We start from the raw sequence: 20,414 nt of genomic DNA on the forward strand, positions 1-20,414 counted from the left end.
GTCCGTATCCGCCGCTGGACGTTTTCCAGATCGGTTTTCGTCCACAGCAATGAAGGGATAGCGAATACATTAGACGCGCCTATTTTATCCTTTCCCGAGATATGCGATTTCAGCACCAGCTTTACACGTCGCAGGAATTGGGACAGCTGAGCATCCTTCAGATCACCAACTCGATCATGGGCTGCTTGCAGAATTCCTAGATACTTATAGAAGTTTGTCTCGGTCATAGCTTCGCTGTGGAGGTCACCAATGCTATGTTCGGCATGCAGGTCATGATGACCTTTGCGGATGGCTTGGATTCGACACTTGTCTATTCCAAACTCTATCTGAATATCATGGCTGAACATGTCTATTATTCGCAACAGACTTCTAAGATGGTCGTCAGTACCAGCATACAGCTTGATGTCATCTAAGTACATCAAGTGTGTCAGCTCGCACTAGGTAAGGAAATAACGTGTCATGAAGCGAGTAATATGTTCTAATGGAAAATATTCTCCCTAGATTTCCAATATTATTTTCATGATCTTAGGAAGGAACCCATCTACTTTTCGATGGGGGAGGGCCGAATGGGTCCTGTAAGGATATTGGCTGCTATTTCTAATCATGGCCCAATTAATTTGGTCATGATATCGGGGAAACAATGATCTTCTGGAGCGAGAGAAAGTTAATATTAACGAGAAGTTCGGAATAGCGGGTATACTTTGCAAAATGATAATGCCCCCGTACACAACGCAGTGTGACGTGAAATTGTTTTTCAGAAAACATTTGAGTTTGAAAGTGACCTTCGGTGCCGGATGTGAATATCATAGAAAATGTAAAAGGCTGGTTGTAAAAAAGAAGTTATGGAAATGGTAAGCAATACGCTAATACGCGTATGAAAAGCAAGCATACAAATTGACTTAATAAGAATCGTTGACACAACAATCCAATTGGATCACGGCCTTGAAGCGTGCTAGAACACTTCATTCAAGACCGTAACGGTACACTACAGGATTACAGCACCCTATTGGAGGCAATGTGGTGAGCATTGCGCTCGACTTAAGTTCAGATTTGCTTGCGGCACAGATAGATTGACTAAAACATTGACATACATCAAATACTAACTTCAATAATAATATGCCTCCTGCTATTAACAGTTCATTCTTTGGTATCGGTTAGCACAAAGTCGGTGAGGTTATTGTATAGGAAAATGAAGCGTGTCCTTCGAAATTCTTTGAAAGGTGGAAGTAGATGTGCCTCCAATGTATGTAGGTAGCTTCCTTTCGAAAAATATTGCATTTTCACTCAATTCATGTCAATACCTATTCAAATCATCTGATCTATCGAAGTGAAATTTTTTCCTTCAGGGCAAGTAAATACAAATTTCAAAATCGATTTTCGTAAATCAATCACAGCAACTGCCACTTCATGTCTGATATTACTGAGGGGTGCAGACCCGATAAGTTCAGTTTCTTTTCTTTATTTTCAGTTTTTTTTCTATGGAAGCAAGGTAAAATTATCAGGTCTGACCCGGCGATTAATCTGAGACATGAAGTGCTGCCGGTTCCCCGCAATGTGCTTCAATTGCCTCCAAGATTTTGTGAGAAATTTGCATTTTTCCTTCACTGTTCTTGGGCGATAACTACAGATCTACATAGCATATTTTTAAAGGCTTTGTGTAAAGAAAAACCTTTTTAAAATCAGTTTATTGTCTGGCTGCTATTCACACACTTTTCTCGCAAATGGTCGCATCCGCTCAAACGAAATTTGTTGAACATATTGGAGTTTGGAGTTCCCCCTCAATATCAAAGTAGAGGAATAAGTGATCAAAAAGTGCATTCTTAAAATGAGATAAGACCCGTTTTTGGAAATTCATCGTGGATGATTCATTGATAGGATATAGTATGCTTTGGAAGGAAATATATTTCTCAATCCCAAATTTTAAAGGCTTGAAACCTTATTAACAGCGTTTTACTCTTTGTTTGTCACGTTCCTTGGCAACGGCTGTACCTATTGAGATGGTGGACATTAGGAAATTCCACGCATATAGTGTAAGGCATAATTTTGTGTAAAGTTTAAGGAAGGCGTACAGGTGAAGAGGAGTAAACTCCAAAATGTTATTTACATAGTATGCTGGTCCAAAACTCAGTTAAAGAAGTAAGATTTGAGGCGACGTTCTTTATACAATCCTCATTAAAGCAAAAATAAAATGCTGAGTTCAAAGAAAGAGGTAAATATAGTTGAATTTACTCTACTATACTAAATCCTACCTGATTTCCCTTGATGGCAGGTCCTTTGACGGGCCGTCCAATAAAATGCATCCATTGTTGTTAAGCATCGGAGAAATGCTAGGGCGTTCACCTCAGTCGACGTGGCAGGACGGGCCCCGGGCCTGTGGAGAAATGAGCAAGGATTCTTGACGCGCAATGCTGACCACATGGCCTCCTACAGGCTATTCTGTAGTGTACGATTACGGTCGAATGAAGTGCTCTGACACACTTCAAGGCTCTGATCCAATATGGATTGTTGCGCCAACGATTATTATATTATTATTCTTGACGCATGGACAGCGACGGGACGTGAATAAATTAGACCGAACAAAGCAAATATGTGTCTGCACGTTAAATATTAGCACCCTTATTGAGGAACTCGCAGGAGCCCTTCGGAAAAGGTGCATTGATATTTGTGCTCTACAAGAGACCGGATGGTAATGTTCGAAAAACTTCGATATAGAAGCAAACGCGGCAAAAATTACTATAAACTTCTCTTTTAGTGCTATCTTGGTTTCCGTGATGCCATTAAAGGAGTCGAGCCATTTGATGATCGGGTAATGAACCTGACCATTATATCAGACGATGGCACGATTCAGTTCTTCACCGCATACGCACCACAGACAAGAAAGATGCTTTCTGGCAGCTTCTCGATACAAAGGCCTGTAATGTGTTGGTTATGACTATATTATCATTGCAGGCGACCTTAATAATAATATGCCTGCAGATGGCAATTGGTACCATTATGAGGGAAAATGATTTGGAGCAATTCTTATGCGAGTATCGTGCCTTAACATCGCCTGGTGATTGCTGCATTACAAATCAAGCCATCAATAAAACAGCGTTAGGAACACACTGGCCCGCGGCGTATCAAATGACGGCGATTTCATGGGAAAAACAAAGAAATGATTTCACGCAATTACCAAACATTACGAATCCCGAAGAATCGTGGAAAGCAGTCTATGCAACACTCGGGGTCATCAACCAAGATACTTGGCTTCGAAATGACAATATCCAAATGAAGGTCCATGAAAAGAAACGATTACCATAAGTTTCCAGACGATAAAACGCTGGCCAATTGGCAAATTTACAAGAATGCCAATCGCGAAGCTGTTACCCGAGCGGCCCATTACAAAGACCTTTCCGATAAACTGGACACGCGGTATACCGAGAGAGACTTGTATCGTCATGTCAAAAGCCGACGCCAACGCACACAGGATATCGAATACTCTGTTGCGTTAAGTGAGAAAACCACATAAGGAGGTTTTCAAAATCCATTTTTTTAATGGATACATCGTTAACTTAGCTTTCGCAGAATACACTGCCAAAACTTCAAACCGAAATTCGTGTTTTTCTTAGTTTTTAAGAGTGTAGAGCCGATTATCGGGTACAGGCTCAGACTCGAACCCCCAGGAGGTAATCGCTTGATGTTTTTACGTATCCGAAAGGCGATTTTTCAAATCCTTTTTTTCTCAAAATGCCTTTTTTCACATTTGCTGTGAGGAGTTGCCAGATCTCTTACCGAGAAACACGACTCCAGTTAGCGGAGAGGGGAATATCTATTGATGTCAAAAAATGTATAGCACTGATGAAGGGAACAAGTGGTTCCTGAAATATCAAATATGCTAATAAAATTAATAACACCAGCGAAAAAAACAAAAACAGCGGCCCCGAACCCCAGTACTGGCGACCTTTGAAAGTGAGTAAGGTTCTCGACCGCAGTGCCTCGGTGGTGAATAACATGGAAACATTGGTATCTTATGGTATCAAGTGATTTATATAAAGGTGTTCAGACTTACTAAGAATACCGGTAACGAAATTGATAACAAAAACGCACTAAAACATGCAAGAGCTATTAGAACCCTAAATCTGCTGTCCCATCAGTGTCACAAGCCACCCAAATGATACCTTACGGTGCTGCCAATAAATTATGACCAATTAAAATAGTAATGAAAGAAGAGAGAAATCTAGGGAATCAACAGGCCCATAAGGGAAAAAAGCATACATGCAGTTCCTAAAGGCGGTACCAAAAGTCCAGAAAGGGAAAAGCTTTTGGCAGATTACAAATTACGGCTAGCGTCGTGAAACCCAAGAGGAATAAAAACAATGGATGGACATAGGTTATCAAAAAAAGTGCGAAGTCCAGAAGCAATCGTTATCTCCAGCTAGGAGAAACTCTTGTATACGGAGATACCCAGACCAAAGCTAATCCCGACCTAAAAGATCCGAACGGAATTATCAAGCGGATCCGAAGAACCGAGAAAGCTGATCTCATGTTCCAACTGAAAAGGTTTTTGGGGAAAAATACAGCAATGCATGCCTAAAAAGAGATCTATATATAGTATAAGGATATCGATTACGTCACATCCAAAGGTGAAATCTGAAACTTGTAGAGGAGTTTATTCTGAGTTTGCTAAGGGCCTATGGCGGTAATCGACGGCCACAATACGATTACTAATGAAGGCACTGCTTGTGAAATTTAGTCACTCTATTCATATCATAGCGCAAAAACTACCGTGAGTTCGATATCGCACTATTTCTCTACTATTTCTCAAGTTAAGACATTGTCGGCCGAAATAGAATACTCTGTATAAGCTGCACACCTATCTAATTTTACCTACGTAGTATCAAGACAATAGAATGCAATCCCACTCAACATACAAGGTATATATATTTTTGAAAGTTGCTTGTTAAACTTCGTTGCTTATTTTGATTGGAAAAATGTTGTTTTATTTGAACATTTCAAAATCCTAATCGCATATAAAATGCTGTTATATGAATGTAATTCTCTAACCTAATTATCTCCACATTCCATCGGTTCGGCCGGCTTTTCCTCGTCTTTGTCTTTACCTTTGCCCTTTATCGAATCTTTATCTTTCGCTTTATCTGATTCTATTTCATTAAACATATATTCATCTTGCAGCTCCATTAGAATCTTGCTTGACCGCACTTCATCAATAAATAACGCATAACATTTTTTCACATCTTCCACAGTTACTTCCGTGCTTTTGCGTCTTCGACTTACCAAATTCGCCGTCGTGATCAACTGGATGGCATATCTCAAACTCGTATCACAAGCGATTCGTGTCAGGACAGTCAAAGCGTCGTTGTTCATCACGCAATCCTCTTCTTCGCAACGTATTTTCAGAATTTCCCTCACTTCTTTTTCAGAATAGGGAACAGTGCGAATGATGATCATGCGGTCTAGTAGATCGAGAGGCATGCCGTGAGGACTGCGATAGTTCGTCCCACGAATTCGAGTATGACCACGGTTGGTAGCCATTATAACGACAGGTGCCATATCACTCTCCATAGCTCGGTTCAGGAACGAAAAGCACTCCATATCTAACATATGGACCTCATCAATAAACAATACTCCAGGATTTATTTCCGCCTTTCCTTCTTCACGCCATTCCATCACCTTCCCGTTAATTTGATCTCGGATTTCTTGTTTAATTTCGCCTGTATCGCCCGAGAACAGCGCCAGAAATCCATGAGTCCGACTGTTAATCACGTCAATTTCATGAAGAGTGACGGTGTGAACAACTTCCTTGCGCTTTTGCAATTCACCTTCAGGACATTGGACGAATCTGGTCTGGGCACCAGTTGCATCATAGTCCCTCGCTCTGGTGAAACTACGACCAAGTTTGCTCACTTTTCCGGAAGCTTTATCAATTGTTATTACATCTCCAGCTTGGATTTTTTCTTTCATAAAACATTCGATTATTTTGTTGCCCAGGTCGTAATTAGTTTCCATCTCGGTGGTCTTCAAAGTGACTTTTCCAATTTTCTGCCCCGTGCCCGTTGCGGGTCTATCAATTTGTATTTCTACAACTTCGCCTTCAATGATTTCGGTTTCTTCTTTGATACGCACACCAATACTTTTGCGCATTGCTTGGGAAAGCGCTTCTGTTTTACTCATTTCAAGTGAGAAAATTTCCGATGCAGACATGCTTGTGAACGGAGTCTCGTTACCGAGTGCCTGTGAAATGAACAAATGAAAATTATTTTCTCAATATATATTCTTATTGCTCTTGCTGAGGTAATCAAACTTGGCTTTATAAGCAAGCCTCTTTGATTTAAATTAATTGTGAAGGAAAAATGTTTCCAGAGAAAAAATTGTTGGAATTGAATATATAAGCAAATATGCTTTCCTATTTAATACAGCAAACATTTTGAATGCAGTTGCAGAATATTAAGGGGTCATTCTGGGATTAAACGCGTAAATATATGGTTGCCATTCACTCCTTGGTGGGATATAGCGCGTTAATCACGCATACGCACCATCGTTCGGAGTTATCTGAAATGCTTTTCAGCTCCACACACCACCCCCGTGGCGCTCGCAGTCCTCCTCTACTGTTCTGCACCAAGAACCCGTTAGACGACTTGAGAGAGTGGATGCCACCGTCACATTGTCACCCTACCTTAACCTATTAATGAGAAGCATCACGAATGCTAATGATGCTTTTAAACAAAAACAATAAAAATAGTCAAAAACATTGTAGAACTTGTTAAAATTGACATTTCTGAACTACTGTCATTTTGGCATTTTCGGGAATTGCGTTTCCATTTTGGGGTTGGGTTTTCTGTGGCATGTGTACAACGTCCGGATTTATTCGAACCCGCGAGGTCTAGGAAGGTAAAAACCAAACAAAATACAATACAAATGCTTACGGCAGAAAAAACTCGCTCGCAACACCATGGAGAGTGCAAACTGATGTCTTCAAGCGTAGTCGAGGAAAGATGTCATCGTCCATTGAATTCCTGTGACAGTATACAACTCAGGCGGACTCCGTTTTGGACCTCAAAATTCTCTTGAGATTTTGCCTCGGTACAGCACGTGACAATTTGCACTATCATTATGATAATAGCTATTAGCTTCTCCAGGATATGCCTCCTGCGCAGAGTACTCCAGATACACTCCCTGTTCATCCAAAGCTTTCTCGAAATCGATGTCAATGTACTAGGATCCGGAGCCGAAACCAGCCTCTGTCGGTCAAGCTATTGAGATGTTTTTGATGGGTTCCAGAGTTATTGTAGCTGCTATCTTTGCGACGGCAGGGAGCTCGCAAATACCCCTCCAATTGTCACACTCAAAACGGGTCCCCTTCTTTGGGATCTTGACGATCGTCGCCTTCTTCCAATCTCTGGGAAAGGTCTCGGGTTCTCAAGATTTCCGTACGAGTGGAAGAAGCAAGTCTCCAGTACCTGTAGGTGCAGCGATAAATAACTCTGCAGGAAGACCGTTAAACCCAATGGCTTTACACCCTTTCAGTGCATTGATGGCCGAAATGATTCTTCTTCTGCTAGGAAGAAAAGTCTGCATCTGCATGTTACAGTGACTAGCTATTTCATCCACAAGAGACGGAACCTCACTGGATATGGTACGGTTAAGAACCGTGGCGAAGTATTCTTTCCACCTCTTCAGTTATTCATCATCGTGGATGAGAAGTCGATCGTTGAAGTCTTTCACAGGACCATCGAAAGGTTTGCGACCGCATGCCAGCTTTATCGTGATGCGATATACAGTCCGCTCCCCTGACCAGCGCAATGGGAATTTCTCTCTTATTACGGCGCATACTAAGCTGAACTTCTCGCTCGGTATCCGACTTCGAGCGCACGCCCGCCATCACAGCGCCTTCAATCCCTTCCTTTCAACAACTCGCTTCTACGATTCCGCAATTAGCCAGATCTTATGACGACCCTTCGAGTTGGGTAGCACCCTAGCAAAAAGCATTTTTGATGGTGGCCCAATACCCATACTCAGTATATCTCCCGTCCGATCGAATAACTCTTCCACTGTCGAGCGACAGGACAGCTCGATCATATAAGCCGTCGATGTTGAACTTAGATGGTCGCAGCTCCCCAACCGTGCGAGAAGTAGCGGCCACAACATGCAAGCGAAAGTAAGGGACCATCAGATGGTGATCCCTTTCGAAGCCGATGTTTGCGTCTCAAAACCTAAATCTACTCTACTTCTACTTCATCGCAAAGTGGTTGATCTGTTTATACGGCGTCGGTCAATTGAAGCCCAACTGACCAGGCTCTGTACTCGAACAATGTGCCACCAATGACGAGGCGGTGGAAGCTGCAGAACTTCCCACCATTACCGTTGCGGTCGCCAAGACTGTGTTTCCCCATCACAGGTCCGAGCAAGGTGTCAAATCCCACCTTGGAGTTCATTTCACCCATCACGATGAAGGCGGATCTCTGACATGAAGGCGGATCGAGGAGTGTAGAACAGCTGCCGCAAATAAATTCGAAAAGTTTTCGTTTTGGATCCTCCTGCATCGTTCACACCAACACCCAACCAATCATTTTGGGGCACTCTACAGACTTAAGATCTCCGCTTCACCTGATCATCACGGATTTCGATTAGGATTTCAACAGCGTGAATAGAAAATTTATGTGTGACGCTTTACGTATGGAGGGAGCATTGCGGAAAAGCTAACAGCTAGCATCATTCGACTGCACCGAAGTAAAATATTATCGGAAATTTGTAGTTCAAAGTGGAATCCGAAAAGGTTGCATTCTGTCACCGACACTACTGCTCATCGGTGACGTTTTATACGATGCCTTATCCGGAGGACTTCATTGGACTATGATTACTTTCCGCAAACACCTAGATTACGCACATGATGTGTTTGCCCTCTCGCCGTGTAATGGACCATGGCGAACTGTAGATAAACACCAACGAAACCAAGCTTCTCAGTGTGACTGGTCATCTAATATACTTATCTGCATTAACGGGCAGAACATCGAGGCTATCGATAAATTTATCTATCAGCATCGTTTCTGCCAATGGTGGCGCCGAGCTTAATGTCATATGACGCACTAACAGGGCCAGATCCGCCTTCATTGTTTTGTCTAAAATATGGAAATGCAGACGTATCTGCCAACATCAACGTTTTGTTGTATAGGAGCAGCGGATGGAAAGTGTTCACAACTGTCACCCAAAAACTCTTAAGGCTTCGTTAACCCCTGTCACTGTGCCACTGGGAAATTTATCCTGAGAAAATCTCGAACCATGTCTCCATTTCGCGTATTAGTAATCAGTAGATGTATAGATTAGAGGGTGAAAATGACATTGGACCGGTCACACTTTAAGAAGCAGCATAGAATGAGTTGCTGAACCCACTTTCCTCGAGTTTCCGAAAAATGCGGCACCATAGACTTTTCGAGATCTGGAGATAAAGCGCATTTCGTCGAATCGGAAACGATGGAGTATTGGCGTGGTCGACCCGCTATGCAGTTGTTAGGAGATATTGGCCACCCAAACAAAATATAAGTCCCTTTAAGGACGAGATTTCCTCGCGAGTGATGCAGGATTATCAAATAAGTGGGAACTGAATGACTAACTGTGTTGATATTAAATACTGAATACAACTATAACCCAAGGACACAAACAGGTCGTTAGTCATATAACAAGATTGAGATTTTTACCTGCGCCATAGCGACTGCTATCGCCGTTTTCCCAGTACTCGGTTCGCCAGCCAACAAAATACATCTTCCAGCGATTTTGCCCTCCCTCACCATTTGCACCACGATACCGGCAGCGCGTCGGGCTTCCTTTTGGCCAACCATTCCTTGGGAAACCGCTCGAGCTTCTAGGACATCATCAAGTCCGAGGCCACGGATATGGGAATGCGCCCCAATTCGCTCGATTCGGGTTATATCCCGAACTTCCAGCTTCTCAGCGTCCGTCATCGTGCTTTAAACTGAAAGAGGAAACAGCACGATTCTAGTAAGTTCCAAAACCTACAAAGATTGAAAAGAATCTTTTTTACCCGTCGCTAAAACCTCTTTAATTTGCTTATTGGCAGCAAGGAAAATATGCTATTCAACCGATGATATACTCGTTTGATCAATAAAACACAAACCGGGAATACGATAACGCCGTGCTCCTTTCCAGGTTATGGTTTCGCACAAACGGAATGCGGCGACATTCGTTTGTTTAGCTTATGTCAATCGTCATGTCAAAAAGTCCAAATGTACATTCACAATAAATGAATTCGACGGTTCCTATACAGCGGTTCGCTTTTCGTAAGCCATTTTCTTCTAAATGCCATTCGTGGGAAGTTGTTGGTCCTTCATAAAACCTAACATTTTGGTGTTACGGAGTCCTTTTCTTTAAATGGCAATTTGATAAGAGATTAGATGTTCGTCTGCTATTTGAAGCCTAACCTAAAATTAATAGACAAGGGGTAGCTTCCTTCAAACTACAATTTTTGGTGTAAATATATATTTCGGGGGCGACTTATTAGTACAAAGGTACCTAGCTTTTTTTAAAGCTAACTGGCTTTGTACTGATGAAGGGGGTAAGTCGCTCTCGAAATATACATTTACACCAAAAATTGTAGTTTGGAGGAAGCTACCCCTTGTCTATTAATTTTAGGCAATTTGGTATTTCGATATAAATTAAAGAATCAAAATTTGTACATACAGGTTTGGTTTGTTTTTAAAATGTTATTTTCTTCTTTGTTATCCAATCTAACCCCTATTTTACCTAAAGTATAAAAGCTACGGTTGCATTAAAATTTGATAGGACTTCAACATAGGGCTTTTTACTATTTTTATTCAAGATTCAACTTTCTTCTTATATGGAGGAGAACTAATTTTACTTATATTCACGCCTTCGGCTTTCAACCAAACCTACACCCTAGTTCTATTATGCCGACAGTTCTCCTAACTTCCCCTTCTCCTTTTGAACTTTCTTAATAATTATTTAAGTTAAAAATGTACATGTGCTTAAGAGGAATAGTTATAGTTATAATCGAACAAAGGGTGCTGCATATTTTGAATATGTTTAGTTGTATTAAATTACAGTTTTTTTTTCAAAATTTATGTGGAACTTTTAGTTGATAAGCATACCTTTCAAGAGATGTATACAACATAATAAATATTCAACATTATTACGAAAAAATCATAATAACAAAGAAAGCAAAAATTCACGCCCAACGAATAATCGAACAGACAAACGAATCAACAGCAAATACAAGTCTGCTTGAGTTGAAATTTAAAGGCAATATTCAAGTGTTCTTGGAAAGGAAAGAAATACGGAAGCAATGGCACCGAAATCAAAACAAACCTCTCTTGAAATACGTCACCTAAAAATAAAGCTACATGGAGAGAGCAAAACTTTTCGAAACATCGGCAAAATTAATCAAATTGACAATTTTAGTCCAATTCGATTTGAAAAAGGATGTTTGTGCCGAAACGGTTCCAAATTTTCTTGGAAAGTATGAATAGAATATATTGGATACATTTGCTTTCCATCAGGGCAATGATCTCAATCACACTTTCCATATTTCTAAAATGTGACTTATAGGGCCATAACTGCCCTAAATTTCTGAAAACACCTTCCCACCTGTTGAACACCTTTGGGAAGAATTGACACGGAAATTGTATTGTTTAGTATCTAAGAACTGCACTGCAGATTCCCAGTATTTACAGCGTATTATTAAATATTTTCATTATTCTCGCATTCCTATAATTATTAGTTAAAAACTTTTAGTAATACTAATAATTTTAAAGGCTCTTTTCTAAGAACGATTGGCACGGAGTTCTATGTTCATTTTATTCTGGTGATTTTCCCTTTAATTTCTAACATTTCTATGTCATTAATGTGACTTGAGGTCAAATTTTCCAATTTCTATATTCTCATTGTATGAACTTTGCCGCTGAGTATTTGAAGAGAAGATCTATTAACGTCATTGCTGAATCTTTTTAATTATTAATCGAATCACCAGGGGAATGCATTTAAGGAGATCAATTTGACTTCCTTTGGCAAAATTAGTTGCATAATCTTGAGCGTTGCTTGCAATGTCATTGGTCTGAAAAAATGGAAAAAATTTGTTGTGACAGTATATTATAGCAAGACAGAGAAAATATCTCTCGTCAAGGAACTATTTAGAATTTGGGTTGGATTATAAAATGCAATGAACCTTATACATCTACTAAGCGTTTTGTTGGCATTCAGGTGTAAGGAGGGAGACTCACCGTATATATGCAGGGAGTTGCAAATTGTATTTTTAAAAATAACAAAAGAATTGGGATTTTTTTTGAAACCCAAGTTTTTTCTTATGCTAAATAGTTAAAAAAAAATGTATTCTTATAAAATAAAACATCTTTGAGGGTCCGTACCTGCGTGTATAATAATTGATTCAAATTTAAACTAAATCGGTTGAATAGTCTTTGTGATTGTTTTCCCTGAAGCTAAAAATATTTTTTTGAGAATTGCGGGGCCCTAAGTCCGTATCAACGCTCTGGCCAAACTCTGATCAATAAGGCGGATTTGCGCTCAATATAAATCGTAGTCATGTGTGGGTTCTGCGAATTATATAAAGGAGCATTTAATATCTGCGAGCCGTTTCGGTCACGTTGCTCCCAGGGCAGAGGTGAAGCAGCGTCTGACGATTTTCCTCTGCCCTGGTAAGAAACCGTAAAACCGTCATCGCCTGATATTTCTTTAACCAGTGAGTTTCCACACATCTTTTTGTTATTTCCTATAAATCCAATCCAAGGGTGAGCTTATCGGTTACAAACTTCAGTTATCTGGGATTGTTTTTTTTGTGCCAGGTATATACGCTCCTTCGCAACATTATCAAAGGCGGGGGAGATACTCAATTTCTTCAACTTGGATGACGATTCTAGCACTAATTGGGGTAACTGAGGTTAGATGGGAATTAGAGTATTTCTCTGTCTCTTACGGCACTGTCCTCTTATACTTTAGAAATTTTTTGGCCTTTACGATCTTGGAGTCGATTTCAGACAGGGTATTGACTGCGAGATTTCTGTGTGGAATTAGAAGCATTCAATCGAATAGTGCGCAATACAATCCAGGAGAGGCTTCCAAAGGAGAAATTGTTGTTGTGACGAGCGATCTGAATGCCAAGATGGGCTCTGATAACATCTTCGGACATATAATGGAGGATCACGGCCTTGTGGACCATATAAATAAGGTTGAGCGGTTTGCAGATTTCTGTACCTTCCGCCGCTTCGCCATTGATTGTACATTATTCAAGCAGAGAACATGTCACTAGGTCAGTTGGGCTGGGTTGGGTTAGGATTCAGCACATCGGTAGCATACGACCAGATCGACCACATCGCAATCAGCAATAGATTTAGCAGCTGCAGCACCATCACAGTATCCGCCTCAGAAAAGATCATAATTAGATGGTAGCTTACGTGTTGCGTCACCATCATCCGCGAAGTCGATAAACTTTGATCTACATGTTTAACATCGATCGTTTCAGTTGTTCCTACAAGGTATATCTAAATGAGTACCCCCTCCCTTAAAAAAGCATATGTTTTTGTTTGTGTCGAAATCATCTACCCTGTTGATATATCCGTTGAAAAAAATATTAGAAGCACTCATTTATTTACTATAATTTTTGAAAGTCTCAATTCCAATAAGACGAAGAAAATACAAAGTTTTATTGAAACGCTTAGTGACTCCACTGGGCGAGGGGCTTGAATTTAAGCTGCTCTAAGTTAAAGTTAAATTAATGCACATACATTAATTTGTAGATCCAAACGTGAAAGCAATGAAGAGGACGCCGTAGGGAGGATACAAATGATGAATATCATCGGTAATTTGTGACCTTATTTTCTTGTCTCTACTTGACTTGTCACGTTTGCTGCCTGCCCATGATCATTTCCGATGACGAACAGCTGATAAAGTGGAAAAAACACTTCATCCCTGAATCATTATGTGTGGATTATATAGAAAGTCAGTGTAACATGGGGACATGCACTGCTCCTCACAATGGAACCAAAATTATCTTTATTATTTGTATTGAATGGAGCAACTGGAGAAGTATCTGCGTGTGTCCCTCTGTTGCGAAGATATTAACTAGAATAATCTTGGCATGTTCCTCGATACGCCGTCGAAAGCTTGATCGACATAGAGCAAGCTGGTTTCCGCTCTAACTTATTTCCAGATCATTGTGGCACAGTGTGTGGAGTTTAGATACCACTCCACATGCTCTTCATTGATTTCAAAAAGTCAATGTGAACAGAAACTATATTTGGAACGTTTTACGTAGGATAGGGATTACGAACAAACTATTAGCTATTATCACAGCGACGTCTGGAAGGAAAATGTCATGTGTTAAAAAATCGACTGACGATTTCGTCCAGGGCAGAGGCAACTCATCAGACGCTGCTTCATCTCTGCCCTCAGGTGGTAATCGTTCGTCCATCCTCAAACTAAAAAGAAATTCACTTCCGCCTGGTTCAGGGTTCAACATGAGGCGGTTTTTCTTTCCCTTGAATATAATTTGCACTCATGTTGTGTTTGAGATTATATACAAATGGAGCAATCACCACCAGTATGTCACGCTGTCCCCCGATGAGTTGTCTTTGCTCTGGACCAAACCGTCAGTCGATTTTTTGAATACATAACTTGGGTGTTTAACCCAAAAAGAGTGGACCACAGTAATGGAAGCAAGATGGAATCTTAGAGGAATTTGAAGTAGAAAGCGGAGTCTGGGAGGGTTGAATCTTGTTACCGAAAGTTTTTTTCTCACTATTAGTGACTTTCTTTATGTTGTTGGCTGGAGAACGTAGAGGAGTTTGATGCGCTATGTAATTTTTCTTTAAACGTTTCGAGGCTGATGGCATCTGCACGGACTTTTACCAAAGGCTCTGAACCTAGAAAATGAGGCAAACAGAGTTGGTCTGACGATAACCACAACTAAAAGCAAGATTCTCAGCCTGAGTAATCTTTGCCCTCTTCCTATTTACAATAATGGGCAGGACATAGAAAGTTTTGATCAATTTGCATATTTAGGAAGCGTTGTTTCTGCCGACGGTGCACTGAACCTGATGCCGGTCAGCTCACTAACAGCGGTAAGCCTGAAATTTGGAAATGTAGCATTAATATCAAGGTGAGGCGGTTTTGCGCCAGTATTCTCTGCGCTACTGCATATATGGAAGTACTACATGGAAAGTAACCGCCACTGTTACTTAAAAGCTGTCAGCGGGAGCGGAAGTATTGACAGAGAATGTAAGCTTCTCGGAAAATGGTGGAAAGGGCTAAAGCATATTGCCAGGAATTGATAACCACGTACGTTGTGTTGACGCACTATGCCCTAAATAGGGGATACGACAATCATGTTTCGATCGCAGAGCCATCGCAGCACATACTGGGGCGGCAAACATAATTTTTCCCATTCTATGCAATACGTTTACAGTTTTTACTACATTTCATATCTTCCATTAGGAATCATCAAGATTTATCCTAATTTCTCGATATGAAAATCTGCCGCCTCCCAGCAAAGATCTGCTACGGCCATATTAAAATTCAATAAACTAATATGTCATGTTATGAGTTATTTCCTTTGGTTTTTTCTCATGCAAAAACAATACGTTGTATCAAAACATATTAAAAACGGTCGAAACAAATTGCGTTTGAATCAAAACTTAGCTATGAATTTCACATTGATTCATTTGTATGACGTTTTGATGGTACTATTCAATGGGAATACCAACTTCCTTTACCAATATTACCTTTTTGAACGACCTCTTATTAAGCTACATCGGAATGGAATGAAATTTTTTAAATTTTAAAATGTTATTTTAGAAAAGACCAAGGAAGATATTATCCCGGATAAGAGAAAGATGAAGCAATAAAACATTCTTTAAGAATGAGAAACTGAAAATTGCTTTTCAATTATCCCATTTCATATACTTACAAGTACGTAACATTTATGATGCCGATTCCTACTTTGAAACCCGTAGTATAATAAAGAATACAATTTCGTAATTCTTACTGCCTCTCTTCGAGTATCATCGTTATTGCCGTTGTTTATACTTACCTTCTGAAACTCCAGCCTTGCATTAGTTTTGTTCTAAAACTATTCTAGAACAACAATTTTAACAAGTCGGAATACTGGAAGCTGGGCGCATCGGGTATAGAGGTTTTGTGTTTATTCTATGTGAGAAACTTGCTCTGCATGATTTTTCATTCGTCCATAGCTAAGAATACAAAACATCATATTTTGCCAAACTCGAAGATACACATATGTACATACATATCAGTATAAGTACTGTGTTTATCCTAAAAACAAGTCGGGAAACCGGAAGCTTTACGCTTCAGGTATAAAAGGTTTTGTGTTCCCTATGTGAGGAGCATAACGTAGTTCTCCATTGGCTTATAGCATTGACCCGAGATATCGAAATCGTTCAGTTCTCGGCAGGTTACTGCCATTGCCAGAACTGAACGATTTAAATATCTCGAAGGGCAGGTTACCGACATTGCCAAAACTCAGCGATTTAAATATCTCGAGGGGCAGGTTACTGCCATTGCCAGAACTCAGCGATTTAAATATCTCGAGTCAATGCTATCTGCCAATGGAGAACTGCGTAATGAAATTATTTCACACATTAACGCAACCTGGATGAAAAGGCATTCCCCATCTGGTGTTCTTTGCGATCGTAGTATCAGCGCACGTCCCAAATCTAAAATTTACTGCAATGTCGTCCGTCTGCCGCTCTCTATAGTTCTGAGTATTGGCCGACTATAAAGGTCAATGAACGCTGTCTCGCGGTAATGGGGACGAAGATGTTGCATTGCACTGGTGGCGTGACACGTTTTGATTACGTCTGAAATGAGAATATCCGCGATCGAACGGGTTTGCACCGATCGTGGAAAAACTGCAAGAGAGGCGATGGTGTGATCATGTAATTCACGCTAACGAGAATTCAACAACCAGTATTGGTCAGAACATCGAAAGCAATGGTAAGCAACCAAAAAGCCGGCCCAAAACAATGGTGGCTTGATATGCTGGATGGGGATTTCAAGGTCTCAAGATTACATCCTGATCAGACATTTGATAAAATAAAATGACGAAACCGATCACCACAGGCCGACCCCGCTTGTGAACTGATGGCTGAACAAAAAGAAAAAGATGTGAGGAGCGACGAGTGCACGACAACTCCGTGTAATATAGCTAAAAATTCCATTGCCCTCTATTTTCTAGAAAGCGATTTAAATAAATCATTTGATGGAAAGCCCTGTGTTGATAATGGTCAACCTCATACGCCCTGAGTTTAATATTATTAGCAAATTCCAATAATTTAAGCAACATCAAATATAGAAAAAGGGCTAAGGAGAATTAGATTCTTCTTGAATGGAATTTTAATATTTCACTCGAGTTTCAATTATTCTCGTTAATTATGACGTCAGCATCTTATTTGTATGGCTTAGGATGCTGTTAATTAGCACAAAATTGATAAGTTTGAACTTCTATAACTTTGACACTAATAGGTGGATTTTCATGGAACTTGGCGTATGTATGCACCAGACTGCCCTCTATGCCGATGCAATTTGGTACACCTAGGATGAGCTTAAGGGGAGTTTCTAGTCAATTTCTAAAAGTTGATAATATAGTATTGGAAAATTTATTTGAGCAGATACCGGAATGGGACATCTCTCGAAGATTAGATTTCTCATAAGTGATTTACACAAAACCTTAAAAAGGGCTGAAGATAAATAGATTCTTCATAAATGCGGCTTTAATATTCCACGCGAATGTCAATTGTTCCGGGTAATTATGACGTCAGCATCTGATTTGCATGGCTTTGGAAGCAGTAAGCTCGCGCGAAATTGCTAAGTTTGAACTGCTATAAGTTTGGCGTTAATTGCCTGATTTCCATGAAATTTAGCACATATATACAAAATGTTGTCCCCTATGCTGGTACAAAGTCCTAGTTCGGAAGTCCTAGGATGAACTTAAGGGGGGTTTTTCAGTAAATTTCTAAAAAGTAGTAATATACTATTAGTAAGTTTATTTGAGCAGATATCGGAATGGGACATATTTTGAGGCCTAGATTTCATATAGGCGCACCACCCTGATTTTTTTCGGATTTTTAGGTTGGGTAGTTTCCGAAAACGAGTCCTGTCTCACTTCAAGTGCGTACATTTTGACTCCTTACTCAAGCACTTTGCAATTTATGCCAAAACTAATGTCAGTTTCGGAAAGTACAAATCGGGACCTTTCATTTGATACCCTACACAACTAGATCCGGTGAAACAGATTTTTGAATCCCCCCTTTGCATGTATGGGGAGCCCCCTTTTAAACTCCACCTAAATTTATGCCACTCGCTGTATGCGTGAGATTTCATAGCTCCCATCTGTCCACCAAATTTCGCACGGATCGGTTTAGCCGTTTTGGAGAAAAGTGCGTGTGACAGACAGACAGACAGACATTGAATCGATTTTAATAAGGTTTTGTTTTACACTAAACCTTAAAAACGGATATTTTCTATTACTGCACTGAAAAATTGATCTAACGCATCTTCACGCATTTCCACTTTACTCCAGGCATAAAAGCACGTACGTAAATTAAAAACTGCTGGTAACCATGTATATTATACTGGTTACTACCCGCAAGCTGATATGTAAATAACTAAAGACAAGGCCAAAAAAGGAAAACTAAAATATCGCCATGGACCCCACCATTCATATAAATTCAATTTAAATGATGAGATGCGAAACTTTGTCCTTCTATTACTGAAATTCTAAAGTTTGACCTTCTATAACTTTGTTAATAATAGTTGGATTGCCTTCAAACTTTTCAGAAGAAGAATTATGTCCTATATTATCGTCTATGCCGAAACCAAATGTTGTAATTCCGGGACGAACTTAAGGGGGTTTTCCGCAAAATTTTTAAAACATGGTAATATACCTATTATTATCAACTTTATTTGTGTAGATATCGGAATGGGATGTATGTTGAGGCCTAGATATTATATAGATGCGTGACTTTGTTTTTTTATATTTTTCGGTTGGATAGATTCTGAGAAAGAAACATTTTTGGGCACACATTTTGAGTTCTCACTCCAAAACGTTTCAGCCGATATCAGAAATAAGATCTGTTTCGGAAATTACTATTCGAGTTCTTTCATTTGATATTGATTGAATTTGCACCCTTCTTTCGTATGTATGGAGAGCCCCCCTTCAAACTTATTACAAAATAGCGCCACTCGCTGCATGTGAAGGCGCACACAGACCATATGTTCTGACCAAATTTCAGCAGTTTCGGAGTAAATTGGGTGTGGCAGACAGACAGACATTAAATCGATTTAAATAAGGTTTTGTTTGACACAAAACCTTAAAAAGTAACACCGTATGCCTTTCTAAGATTGCTTCTTTTATTTTTATCATTTTTCTTTTCAACTTTCACTCAAAATGAATGAATGGTATAGTGGAAAAGAAATTCAGCATTTTGTTACTATCAACTAAATTAACTTTTAATAGATCGAATTTTGTTTCATATAAATTTTAATAGCATTATTATACAACATTCTATCTACCAGTTTTTTCTTTAGAATCTACAATTTTATTATATTCAGATGCTCTTTTCTAAAGATTATTTTGGATGATGATTTAATATATTTTCATATTTATTCATTCAAGTTAACATTTAAAAGAAATTCTGGAAGAGGTGACATTCTTTAGTTTAGTTTCGAATGAAAGGATTCAACAAAAATAGTTGTTTGTGATAAACGGCATATTGAGTTTTCTGTAATATGACTTTCATCGGTTAGCAAGAATTATAAACTAACTTTTAATTTAAAATAAGTTTTTCAACGATCTAATAAAATCTCATTAAGTTAACATTTTTTTAACAAACCTTTTTATTATTGTATCTTCTTTTGAAGAAAGAAAAAAAGTTAAAATTGGATCCAAAAAGAGGAATTTACAACTTAGTCTTTCGAATATGTTCAGCTAAAATAATACACAAGAAAGACTACCTCCTATATATTCCTCTAATTTACCAAGAGTATAACTGCTGTTTTATATATCTTCAAATGAGGGCAACCACAATTTTAACCAGAGTATATAATTTAAAGAAAGTTCTGCGAAACAATTGATACATCCAAATGCTCCTTGATTACATTTGGCGTTGTAAATGTGATCTGTTTTCCTACATATCTATATTAGTAAATATACATTTCACTTGCTACTCATTTTTGATGGATGTTTTTGTCAAAAAGAAAATCTTTTTTTCATCGTTCAGATAGTTTTTATACAAATAAATTTAGGATTTTTCATTTTTCCTCAAATATTGGTCGTTGAGTAAAAGTATTATAACAACATTAAACGTTTTTTCTGTTCAATATGTAAAAAAGTTAGCAAAATTATATTCATCTAAGGA

At 39.3% G+C, this 20,414-nt stretch overlaps 1 protein-coding gene across 1 annotated transcript; it reads right to left on the minus strand.

Moving 5' to 3' along the window:
- Positions 1–5,002: 5,002 nt before the first annotated feature.
- LOC119652912 (ruvB-like helicase 2) lies at positions 5,003–10,211 on the minus strand. The gene is made up of 3 exons (XM_038057291.1): positions 10,037–10,211; positions 9,693–9,967; positions 5,003–6,231 (listed from the first exon to the last, which is right to left on the minus strand). The coding sequence occupies exons 2-3, from the start codon at positions 9,954–9,956 to the stop codon at positions 5,044–5,046; spliced, it is 1,452 nt and encodes a 483-aa protein (XP_037913219.1). The 5' UTR covers positions 9,957–9,967; positions 10,037–10,211; the 3' UTR covers positions 5,003–5,043.
- Between the last annotated feature and the right edge of the window lie 10,203 nt (positions 10,212–20,414).

This window comes from Hermetia illucens, chromosome 3 (genome assembly GCF_905115235.1).
Source record: "Hermetia illucens chromosome 3, iHerIll2.2.curated.20191125, whole genome shotgun sequence".
NCBI classification, from domain to species: domain Eukaryota; kingdom Metazoa; phylum Arthropoda; class Insecta; order Diptera; family Stratiomyidae; genus Hermetia; species Hermetia illucens.